At 39.0% G+C, this 12,200-nt stretch overlaps 1 protein-coding gene across 1 annotated transcript; it reads right to left on the bottom strand.

Moving 5' to 3' along the window:
* Window positions 1-1,517: 1,517 nt before the first annotated feature.
* Window positions 1,518-4,074, bottom strand: LOC109243199 (metallothionein-like protein type 2). Its single transcript, XM_019410108.1, has 3 exons — window positions 3,931-4,074; window positions 3,755-3,826; window positions 1,518-1,840 (listed from the first exon to the last, which is right to left on the bottom strand). Exons 1-3 carry the CDS (start codon window positions 3,993-3,995, stop codon window positions 1,753-1,755), a joined length of 225 nt encoding a protein of 74 aa, XP_019265653.1. The 5' UTR covers window positions 3,996-4,074; the 3' UTR covers window positions 1,518-1,752.
* Window positions 4,075-12,200: the final 8,126 nt, after the last annotated feature.

Genomic DNA, 12,200 nt, shown 5'->3' with positions numbered 1-12,200 from the left:
ATCCAAATGTATTTACGTAGTTGAAAAGCTGTAGTATTTAATAAAGAATACTTCTTTTAAACCCAAAGGATGCTCATTCACCCCATCCGTAATCAAGAGCAGAAAATGACTTGAATTTGTCAGAATGTCAATGAATTGGGTAAAGTATGCTATATTCCAAAATTTATTCTTTAAATTATATATGATGATACCCACAACAATAAAGATGTACATAATACTCTATTACCTTGAATTTCTTCTTCTGCTCTTGAAACAATGCTCGAGGATACCTATTTCTCCTTTCTTCTGTTACTCCTGCATTTTTTTTTCTGTCTAAGGAATTCCAAACCCCTTGCCCTTAGGGGTCGTTTGGTACGAGAAATTAGGTGGGATTAAATTTATACCTTGTTTGGTTGGAGGTATAAATTTATCCTACCTCTAATCAAACAAGGTATAAATTTAACCCCACCTCTTATCCCACCTATACCGTCTTATTATAATCCCATAATCTCGGGATAATTTAGTCTGCGTACCAAACGACCCCTTAATCCTCCCACTATCAGACGTGGGCTTGGCCCATTATCTCATTATTTACATAGTTTCTTTTTCTTCTCTTATTTTTTTCTCACTCTTTGTTCAAATTATTGTTTCCAGCACTTTAGATCCATATCTACCACTCGCGGGTATATTTCCAGATTATATGGGTGAAGTTTGTGGGTCCTTATACTCCCCTGATATTTTAATTATATTATTAAATCCGTAATTACTGGAATTTTAAGCCTAGAAACTTATGGGGCCTTACAGAAAACTCAAAAACAAAGCAACCGTGGAAAAGTAAAATGGGATTTACGATTTTTTTAGATCTGAAAGTGTAATAGAATTTTCTTTCTTTTTCTATTTCTGTATTTTAAATAGCGTCGTATGAATAATGAATTGGAGAGTTGAAGAAGAAAGGGGCATGAGTGTGGGTCTGAACGAAAGAAGAATGGGAGAAAGTTGCAACATTCATTTATCCGTATGTGTTGTGTGTTTATGTAAACTTTTTATCAAATAAGAGCACATTTAGGAGTAATTGGAAAATAAGGTGGAAGAGAGAGATTATAGAAAGTGCAAATGGAAACGGGCATACGTATGTGTCCAATTTGTTAATATTGTTACTAATCTTTAATACTCCATTTTTTTATGAAAAATATTTTCCACTCACTTGGTCTACTTTGTGACGCACACGATAGTAATTGGTTAGAAAATTTGACCTTTTCTACGTGGTGTAAATAATATTGATGGTGATGGAGTAATGGACTAGTGGTAATGGTAATGATAATTGTCTAAATTATATGGAATTTAAGGCCTTCTACTTTTGTTGATAATTTCTTGCACGCAAATGAAATATTCCGTCTATAATAATTTGCACGAAAGAATAGGGCACTGACGTGAGTTTGCCCCACCTTCATAATTGCAGCTTTACTTTCCCATCTTAACATTCGTTATTTTCTTCCTATATGAATTTGATTGTAAACAGACATAATTTACACATAATGAAAGGAGAAGCCAACTTGTATTCTATATATTGATAAGTTCGTGTTACAGACCAAATCAGCTTCCTTTCATACAAATATCAGATTATAAAACCAAACAGAAAAACCATGAAACAACATCAAACAAACCTTATCTAAAAGATTTGGAGATGGTCAGTTTCATGGTTGTAGTCTTATTAATACTACAAAGCTTTTAAAACACATAGTATATTTTTGGGCCAGCTAGTGACCATGTTCATCAGCAGTTGCAAGGGTCACATTTGCAGTTTGCTCCACACTTGCAGCCATTTCCTCCTTCTGTTGCTTTCTCAGCAGATCCCTCATAGCTGCAATTCATGAAAAATTTACTCAGTTTTTTGCTAGACTAAAATTGTTTCTTCTTTCGAGTTTATTTTCGTTATGCGATTAGTCTGTCATTTAACCCTAATTAAATTTGACAAAATTTAGAGAGATTTAACTCATGTGAACTACACTATAGGGACAGATGCAACATAGGCTCGATGGATAACTGAACCTAGTATTTGTACCGGGTAAATTTCACAAATGACCATATAACTATGATTTATTTTCACTAAAGTCATATAACTTTGTTTTCTCACACAAAAATTATATAACTATGACTTTTTTCACTTAAGTCATAGTTATATAATTTTTTTGTGTGAGAAAACATAGTTATATGACTTTAGTGAAAAAAAGTCATAGTTATATAATTTTTGTGTGAGAAAATAAAGTTATATGACTTTGGTGACAAAAAGTCATAGTTATATGACCATCTGTGAAATTTACCCTATTTTTAACCCTAACATGAATATACATAATATGAAAAATTACTAAAATTTTGAGTGTAATAATTGCGAAAGTGTAATAAGTTTAGTGGTCAGAATATAAAAGTCTAACCTATAAAGTCTAAAATATGAATCTGACTCTGTATGACGAATTCTTTTACTAAGGTATTTTAATTTCACCTTGTTGTAGCAGGTTATATGCTTTCTTTTTTAGATTATTTAACCTGGGCAAAATACATACTTTACCCATCGACCTTATACCCAAAAATCCCTCTTACACACCTGTTAAATGCGGGAATAATATTATACACCAAAACTTTTAAAGGTGTGTCAATTACACACCACTTCGGTGTTTGACCACATTTGCTTAAAGATTGCTATTACACGCGCCAATCAGCATCTGACACGTGTCATAAATCGAGAAAAGACAGAAAAATTGAAAAAGAAAACCTCTATCCCCCCTCCCCTCCCCTCCCACCCCTTCTCCTCATCTTCCCTAAGAAAAGAAAAAAACTTAAAAAGAAACCCCCCCCCCCCCTCTTCTTTCCAACCCCATCATCTTCTCCACCCCACCACCATACTACCACCACCCTTTCCACCACAAACACCTTCTTCCCAAAACTATAGATCAATTCTTTGCCGATTAACAAGTTTTAACAACATTTATCACAAATCCTTATACAAATTTCAAATTCAAGTTCAAACCCAAAGCTTCAAACTTGTTAATGGTGATCTTTGAATTTTATCAAAATTAATTACCAAATTTTCAGCATATTTTTAGTAAATTTTTTCTCAACAATAATCACGAATTAAAATTAATTTTCTAGGTCATGGAATAACAAAATAACAAGACCCGATTAAATTTTTCAAAGCTTTTCAAAAGGTCCATAATTGTGATTTTTACAAGACCCAATAGCTCCCATTTTCTTCTTCTTTCTCTTTTTCTTCTTAGTCATGGGGATTGGAGGGGAGAAACATGAGGGGGCACACAAAACTAGGATGGGGGTTGGGAAAGAAGACGAACGGGGAGAGGGGGGAGGGGGGAGGGAGCGCTGGGGTTTGGGGTTGAGGAAGAAGACATGGGTTGATATTTTTTTTATTTAATTTAAAAAGGAAATAATTAAAAAAACGGAAAAAATAAAATAAAACTTAATTTCAGATGAAATTTTTAGTTTTCACGCGCCTCTTTTATGTGTAATACACACGTGTGACACATGGCAAAAGAGGTGTGCAATTGACACACTTTTAGAAGTTTTGGTATGTAATACTATTCCCGTGTTTAACAAGCGTGTAAGAGGGATTTGAGTGCAAGGTCGATGGGTAAAGTATGCATTTTGCCTTAAACCTGATTATCATGAATTGTTACCTGAAGTTATGCTTTAGGTGGCCTGATAATGTTCTTTGTTTAAAGAAATTAAACTCAATATAGAGACAGAAAGTTAAAATAAGACTAACTTCTTCATAGGTGCAACTCCCTCAATGATGGTAAAGGTGGTGGTATTCTCCAAGTCGGGATACATCCCACATCTGCAATTTAATCAAAATCAAGAAACAAATAAATGGAGTGAAAGGAAAAATAAATTATCAATAGGATCAGTTATGTTAGTACTAAATATTTACAAAGAACTTACCCTCCGCAGCCACTGCCGCATTTGCAGCCAGATCCACAGCCACAGCTTCCTCCACAGCAAGACATGATTTTTTTTCTTAGGAAAAGATTAGGAATCTATTGATCAAAAAAGAGTTTGTGAATTGCGATGAGAATGGTGAAGCAGAGTCGGGGTTTTATAGCAGAAGGCAGGAGACTATTGGTGATTGTGTGATCATACACCTAACACGTGGACAAATAATGGGGTTATTTGAATTGTAGTTGCGAATAAAATTTATGACTAAAATGTTTATTCAATCTAATTTTTATTTATTTAATCAACCAATGTTCCAAAAACCTATCGGCCCCACTTATTCGAATTTGCGTCGTTGAAGTTTACTATGATGGTTTTAGTGATCCCTACTAAAGAGGACTCCATTTTTTGGAATTCAAAATTTTTGATCAAGATGAAAGAACACTTGCTATCCCACCATATACCCTACAATTCTTATTCAATTGGCTTACTAAAAAGTAAGTTAAAAAAGGATGATATAATCTCTTGAAATTCATGCGAAACTAATGAAAATAGGACATATATAATGAAGGAATTTTTTTTTTTTTACATAGGCAATACAGAGGAGTTTGGATTGAAATTCATGCGAAAGTTTCTTAGTCTTATTAGAGATAGTGGCGGATCTACATGCTGTTTTTGGGTGCTCAAGCACTCACTATCTTTGACAAGATTTAGTAATATGTATAGGTAATTATAAAAATATTTAGATAAATATTGAGTGAGCACCCATAACTAAACTCTTTTTTCCTCGATCTTCTTTAAGAATTTTTATCAGTAAGCACCCACGACTTTAAAATCCTGGATCCGCCACTGATTAGAGATTTATGTTAGTGAAGAAAAAGTATAGAAAACTTTTAGTGTTTTATTACATAATTTTAAAATTTCAATCTAAACAACATTGAAGTGAGATGCACTTAAGCATCGCGATATGAACGTTAAAGATTCATATAGCTGATGTCAACTTGCTTTATATTGAGATGCAAGTGTTGTAACTTGCTAAAAGTAAAATATAGATAAGTATTTATACTTTTAATATTGCTTAATAGCTTGTAAAACTAGATGAGCAACTTGTTAGAATTCGCTTAATTATACTGAAACATATAAAAGAAATATTTATTTATTACACAACTAATAAATAAAACTTAGATCATTTGGATAAACCCTGGAAAGAGAATAAGGTATGAAGCTCGCTTGAGTGCAATGAGAATTTGATTTCCTTTTTAAGACACGAAAAATGAGAATTGATCAGCACAAATAATATCTTACTAACATTCCTAATTTGGGGTCCTTGATAATATATTATGGACAATTAGTCAACAAAATCAGGTGAAATTTTCTTTGCTGACAATGACATTGATCTCCATTTTGGATTTCGCCGTCAATCTCAAGATTCGTAGACTTTGGTTATATATGTTAGATGTCCAGCTGGAGGCATATTGTTGTTGGAATATTGTCAAAAGGAAATTCTTTATGGATGCAACTTGCATTTGCTAATAAACAGATATTGCTAAAACTACTGATAAGAACATATCCATTTTCTGTCTATATCATTGTTTTTTTTATAAGGACGATGTCAATCAGCTTACATTCATTTCGATTAATTCATTGAGTATGTAGTATCTTTTATCGGCACAAATACAAGATAATTCCGCTCATCAAAACATAAACAATTGGACAAATTCGTCTAGTGTTGTTTCTGTTGAGATTCAGTTTTTAAAGTAATGACTCGCAACTCCTTGGACTTTGACCTTTTAAACTCTTGTAAAAAATATTTACTACGTAATTCATTTTGTTAATATTGTTTTCTCTTCCTATTGTCTCTGAAATGAAAAATCGAAAATGCCTTTTTGTACTTTTATTTCCAACCATCCAAAGTAGTAGTAGTAGTCATCGATCATCAATCTACTTCACAGGCCACAGTTCTCAAATTTAGTCTACCTCCTAATCCATTTTAGGCTAATTAAAATTCTGATGGTGGAGAGAATAAGATGCTTCACATATCTTTTATAGGAAAAGAAAAGCATATCACTGTTTTCAAGCACTAGCAGTAGTGCGAGGATTCGTCGTATGACATTCAACGGTTGTAAAGGAAGTAATAGAAATGAAGACCATCGCCACGTCGAACATTGAATATAAGATTATCCTTCTCATGGACATGATTCAATGACTTATGATTCACAACATTTACTATTTGAAAATGATAATACATGCATAATCAATGAACTATTTCTTACCGTTGATACCCAATTTTTCCCATAATATTTTCAAACCATGCTTTGGCACCAATTAGTATTTTTCATACAATTTTTTCATTTTTAAAATATTTTAATTAACTTATCCCAGCATTTATTTATAAAAACAATCATTGATTGCATCACAAAATAGTTCTATAATAATTTTTTGGCTTAATTTTATCATTTGCATTTGTATTAAGTTTTAATTATTGAACAAATAGCCACATTTGTATTTTAGGATGCAATTGCAATTACTTTGCAATTATAGCCTATGCATGAATTATTAGATTATTTTTACCGGAAAATAGCCTTTTATATTTTTTAAGTATTAAGTAATTACTTTAAAACATTTCCATGCATGAAAATTATTTTTTGTAATTTGTTAACCATTTTTAAAAAAAAATTTTGGCAATTAATTATGTATTTAACAAATAGCCCCTTTTTTATTCGGACCTAGCCTATTAAATCAGCCCAATTTAAACCCCTTTAATACCAGCCCAGTTCACCCAAGCCCAATCTGCATCTACCCGACCCAAGATCCCCATAAAATCGTGGCCGTTGATCCTTTAGATCAACGGTCCACATCAATACTTACCTTTTTTTAATCAAACGACCCTCTAAACCCTAATCATTTCCTCCATACAGCCGCCCTGAAACCCCTTTTCTCTCCAATGCTCTCAAACCTAACCCTAATCCACCCTCGCTGTCACTCATCTATGGCCATCCATGGTGGTTTCTCACCACCCCCAGGCCTCTAACGACCTCTCCTATGCTGGTATCATCATCTCTAGGGTCCTCAAGGGACCAGGGTTAGTCCGCTTACGCCTTTTGGTCTTTTGTGACGACCCAAAGGGTCATCACCGGATTTCTCTCTTTTTCCGAGCTTTCGAGGCGTTGAATACCTCACTTGTAGTTGCCTCAATTTGCGTGCGCAGTCTGGGCGCGTAGCCGGAAAGATTATATGTTAAATTCTGTGAAAAATTTCAAAATGTGGCTTTAAAATGATTAAAGTTGACTTTGGTCAATATTTTTGGTAAACGGACCCGGACCAGTGATTTGACGATCCCGGAAGGTCCGTAGAAAAATATGGGACTCGGGCATGTGCCCGGAGTCGAAATCCGAGGTCTAGAGCCCGAGAAAAGAATTTTTCTGTGAAATTGTTTTTCTGGAATTATTAAGGAAACTGGAAATGAAAATTGATTAAAAGACTATGGTATCAGGCTCGTATTTTGGTTCCGATGCCCGGAATAAGTCTTAAATATGTGTTAAGCGCTTTCTGTAAAGTTTGGTCGAAATCGGACATCATTTGACGTGTTTCGGACCTAAATATCTAAAATTTGAAGTTTATGAAGTTAGAATGAAAAATTATGATTTTGAGGTTTGACTCCTCGTTTATGATGTTATATTAGCGATTTGATCGCTCGGTTAAGTTCGTAGGATGTTGATGAGTTAGTGTGTGTGTTTGGTTAGGAGCCCCGAGGGCTTGGGAGTGTTTTGGAGGTGTGTCGGAGTGGTTTTTGAACTTAGAAAGTTGCAGAAAAATCTGGTATTTGTGCACAGGGATTTCCTTCTTCGCGATCGCGCCCTTCCTCTCGCGTTCGCGTAGTACTGAATCTTCCTTCTTTGCGTTCGCGTCTTGGACCTCGCGATCGCGTAAGCCAAAAATAGGAGCCCAGTAATTTCCTCTTCGTGTTCGCGTTCCACTGTCCGCGAACGCATAGCTTTGCTGATCCCTTCATCGCGTTCGCGTGCCCTTCAACGCGTTCGCATAGAACAAACCTCGGACCCCCCAGTACATTCTTTCTACGCGTTCGCGCTTGACTTCACGCGTTCGCTATGCTTACCCGGTTTACCCTTCGCGAACGCGGCCCCCTTCCCGCGAACGCGAAGGGCAATTTTGCCCAGTGATTTTAAATACCCCAAAACAGAACATTGACGGGATTTTTCACCCAAAACACACGAACTCATCTTCTCCACAGCCCATAGGCGATCTTTAGAGCTCTTCTTCACCAAATTTTCTTTTGTAAGTATTATCTAACTCGTTTTCTTCATTTTCTATCATCATTTATCAAATTCCTAGACCTAAAACATGTAACCTAAGGTGTAAATTGGGGGAAAAGGGTAGAATTAGGGCTTTTCAATTTTCTTTGGTTTAGACCTCGTTTTGTGGTCGAATTTGAAAACAAATTGTATATTCGGGCTCGTGGGGGGATGGGTGACATGGAATTAGTTCGAACCTCGGGTTTTGACCAAGCAGGCCCGGGGTCGATTTTTGGAATTTTGGGTAGAAAGCTTAGAAATTCATATTTAGGCATTGGGTTTAGTTTGTTTAGCAATTATTATTATTGTAAAATCGTTATTTCATAGATTTGACTGAGTTGGAGCCGAATTCGAGGGGTAAAGCTATACTAGAGGCTTGAGTTGATTTTGGAAGCATTTGAGGTAAGTGTTTGATCTAACTTTGGCTTGAAGGAATAGGATTAGAGTGTTATTATTTGCTAATTGCTAAATGATCGAGTACAGTGTATAGGCATGGTGACGAGTATCTATACACCGGTGTCTAGCATGACCGTGGCTCCTTGTATGTACTTATCCTGATATTGTTACGACTCTTCCATGTTAATTGATGAATTCTATGCAATGTGAAGAGTATGAGGACTAATTATGAATTGTAAATTCTTTGGAGCGTTGGCTCGAACGATAAAAAGACTATTGAGTAAGAAATGAAGGAAATAGAAAGTGATATGATTAATCCCTTGCCGGGATGGTTTGAGTATATTGATTATCTCCCTTGCCGGGATGTGAAAGTATTGTTGTTGCTCCCTTGCCGGGATTTAGCTGTTAATTGTGTAATTCCCTTGCCGGGACATTTCTTATTATTTGTTTATCCCCTTGCCCCGTTTGGTTGTGATTACTATTTGGGTGAGGAAGAGTAATATTTGCACGAAGGGTCATTCCGTGCTCTGATTTGATTATAATTGCACGAAGGATCATTCCGTGCCATGATACGAGAGTTATGTGAGGGAAAGCACGAAGGGTGATGCCGTGCATTTCATTTGATTGCTTTTGGTGAGAATGAGAGTAAAAGCACGAAGGTTGATGCCGTGCAACTGTTGATGTTCCTGCTCTCATTAGCTATTGTTATTGCCCTGTCTCTTACATAAATTGTTGACTTTATATCCGGACTGTATTTCCCCCATAGTATGCTCCCCTCCCTCTTAACTGTTTAATTTCTGTATTCTTTCCTTGCATATATATACATTGAACTGCACAGGTTGATTTGGGAGTCCTGTCTAGCCTCGTCACTACTTCGCCGGGGGTTAGGCCAGGCACATACCAGCACATGGGGTCGGTTGTGCTGATGCTACACTTCTGTGCTCTTTTGCACAGATCACGGTACCGGAGCAGCTTTTGGACCACAGCAGTAGGTTAGTGATCGGGAGCTGACTTCAGTCCAGGGACTTACGAGGTAGCCTAGCTGGCGTTCGCAGGCCGGAGTCCCTTTCTACGTTTTCAGTTTGTTTTCATTGTACCGAGACAGACACTTATGTATTTCTATTCAGACTTGTTTGTAGCACTCTTTAGTAGTTCGTGAGATAGCAACACCAGTCTTGGGTAGAGAAATGTTAAACTTCCGCATTTTGGGTTTTTTTCAGTTATCTGTGTTTTAAAGACTTCCGCTTTTATTTAAATGACTCGTATTATTATTGTTGTTGGGATGTTATCAGAAAAAAAAGTTTAAAAGGCTTGGCTTGCCTAGCTCCGATAGTAGGCGCCATCACGACTCCCGATGGTGGAAAATCCGGGTCGTGACAAGTTGGTATCAGAGCTCTAGGTTACATAGGTCTCGCTACTCATGGACAAACTTGGTAGAGTCTGAGGGATTGGTACGGAGACGTCTGTATTTATCCCCCAGAGGCTACGGAGTTAGGAAAACTTCACTTTTGTTCTTTCTTGTCGTGCGATTCTGTTTCTCAAATACTGATTGTCCTTCTACTCAGTTCTTTCGCAGATGGCGAGAACACGTGCTTCCTCTTCTACCCCGCAGCAGCCCGAGCCCCCAGCAGCAGCTCCTGTGAGGGGCAGAGGCCGAGGCCGTGCCAGAGGCCGAGACAGGGGCAGAGCTCAGCCCCGGGCAGCATTCCCATATGTGGAGCCTCATATTTATTATGATGAGGAGATTCCAGCCCCAGCAGCTCCGGTGGACCCAGCTCAGGTCCCAGGAGGGTTCATGGTCACCCCAGATCTTCTGGACGCTTTAGTCAGACTGGCAGGCTTTATGGAGAGTGTCACTAGAGCGGGTTTGCTTCCAGTAGCACCAACCACTTCTCAAGCTGGAGGAGGAGTTCAGACTCCTGCTACACGTACTCCGGAGCAGGTAGCTCCCTAGGCTCAGGTTCTAGTGGTTCAGCCAGATGTGGCAGTTCAGCCAGGTATTGTGACTCAGGCCGGCGATGGAGCGGCTATGTCCTCAGATGCTTTGTGGAGGCTTGATAGGTTCTCCAAGCTTTTCACCACCACATTCAGCGGTGCTTCACCACAGGACTTCTTATTTAGCTGCCATGAGATCCTTCGGACTATGGGTATTGTGGAGACCAATGGGGTCGACTTCGCCACTTTTCGACTAGCAGGATCTGCCAAGACTTGGTGGAGGGACTATTGTTTATCCAGACCAGCAGGGTCGCCAGCATTGACCTGGGATTAGTTTGCAGAGTTATTTTTGGAGAAGTTTCTCCCAGTCCCTCAGCGGGAGGCACTTCGCAGGCAGTTCGAGCACCTCCAGCAGGGCTCCATGACAGTCACGCAGTATGAGACTCGGTTCATTGATTTGGCACGCCATGCTATTTTTATACTCCCCACAGAGCGAGAGAGGGTGTGGAGGTTTATTGATGGATTGATTCAGCCGATCCGTCTCCAGATGGCTATGGGAGCTGGTAGTGAGATTTCTTTTCAGGAGGCGGCCAATACGGCCCGTAGAGTGGAGATGGCTCTTGCATGAGGACGTGGTCAGGTGTTGGATAAGAGGCCTCGTCATTCTGGTAGGTTCAGTGGTACCTCGTCTGGAGGTAGGGATTCTTATGGTAGAGGCCATTCACCGAGACCCTTTCAGTCAGCACTCCAGGTTTCTCATGGTACCCCAGGCGGTGGTGGTTCTCAGCAGCATTATTCTGATCAGCAGCCCATCAGTGGACCGCCACTTCAGAGTTTCCGGGGAGGACATACAGGTCGTCAAGGCCAGCAGTCTTAGCAGCCGAGGGCTTGTTATGGTTATGGTGACCCGAGTCACATTGTTAGATTTTGCCCTCAAGCCTCGAGTAGCTCTCAGCAGCAGGGTCCTCGCCCCATGATTCAGGCACTAGGTGATCCATAGCTTGCCCAGCCAGCTAGAGGCAGGGGTAGGGATCATAGAGGTGGAGGTAGAGACCGTAGAGGTGGAGCTCGGACCGGCAGAGGTAGGGGTCAGCCAGTAGCAGATCGTCCCAGAGACATGGTTCAGGGAGGTGGGGCCCAGCCCCGGTGTTATGCTTTGCCAGCCAGGCCAGAGGCTGAGTCTTCAGATGCTGTTATTACAGGTACTATTCTGGTCTGTGATAGGGATGCTTCAGTGCTATTTGACCCTGGGTCTACGTATTCATATGTGTCGTCTTATTTTGCACCCTACTTGGTTATGCCTAGTGATGTCTTGGGTGTTCCTGTATATGTATCTACACCAGTGGGTGATTCTATAGTGGTCGACCGAGTTCATCGTTCCTGTGTGGTAGTATTTGAGGGTCTGGAGACCCATGTCAATTTATTGCTTTTAGACATGGTAGATTTCGATGTTATATTAGGGATGGATTGGTTGTCCCCGTATCATGCTATCTTTGATTGTCACGCCAAGATAGTGACCTTGGCTTTGCCGGATTTGCCCCGATTGGAGTGGAGAGGGACCCCAGGTCATGCCACCCCCCAGTGTATTTCATATGTGAAGGGCTCGACCGGATGGTCGAGAAGGGGGTGTTTAGC

The sequence above is a fragment of the Nicotiana attenuata genome, unplaced genomic scaffold (assembly GCF_001879085.1).
Source record: "Nicotiana attenuata strain UT unplaced genomic scaffold, NIATTr2, whole genome shotgun sequence".
Classification (NCBI taxonomy): Eukaryota; Viridiplantae; Streptophyta; class Magnoliopsida; order Solanales; family Solanaceae; genus Nicotiana; species Nicotiana attenuata.
Note: the sequence above shows the minus strand (reverse complement) of the source record. Positions and strands in the feature narration are given on the sequence as shown.

Excerpts from the sequence above, each read along its gene's own strand:
- LOC109243199 (XM_019410108.1), bottom strand. The coding sequence starts at position 3,995 with ATGTCTTGCTGTGGAGGAAGCTGTGGCTGTGGATCTGGCTGCAAATGC. Across the intron at positions 3,827-3,930 it reads TGCGGCAGTGGCTGCGGAGG|ATGTGGGATGTATCCCGACT; the intron begins GTAAGTTCTTTG and ends ATTAAATTGCAG. Across the intron at positions 1,841-3,754 it reads GGAGTTGCACCTATGAAGAA|CTATGAGGGATCTGCTGAGA; the intron begins GTTAGTCTTATT and ends CATGAATTGCAG.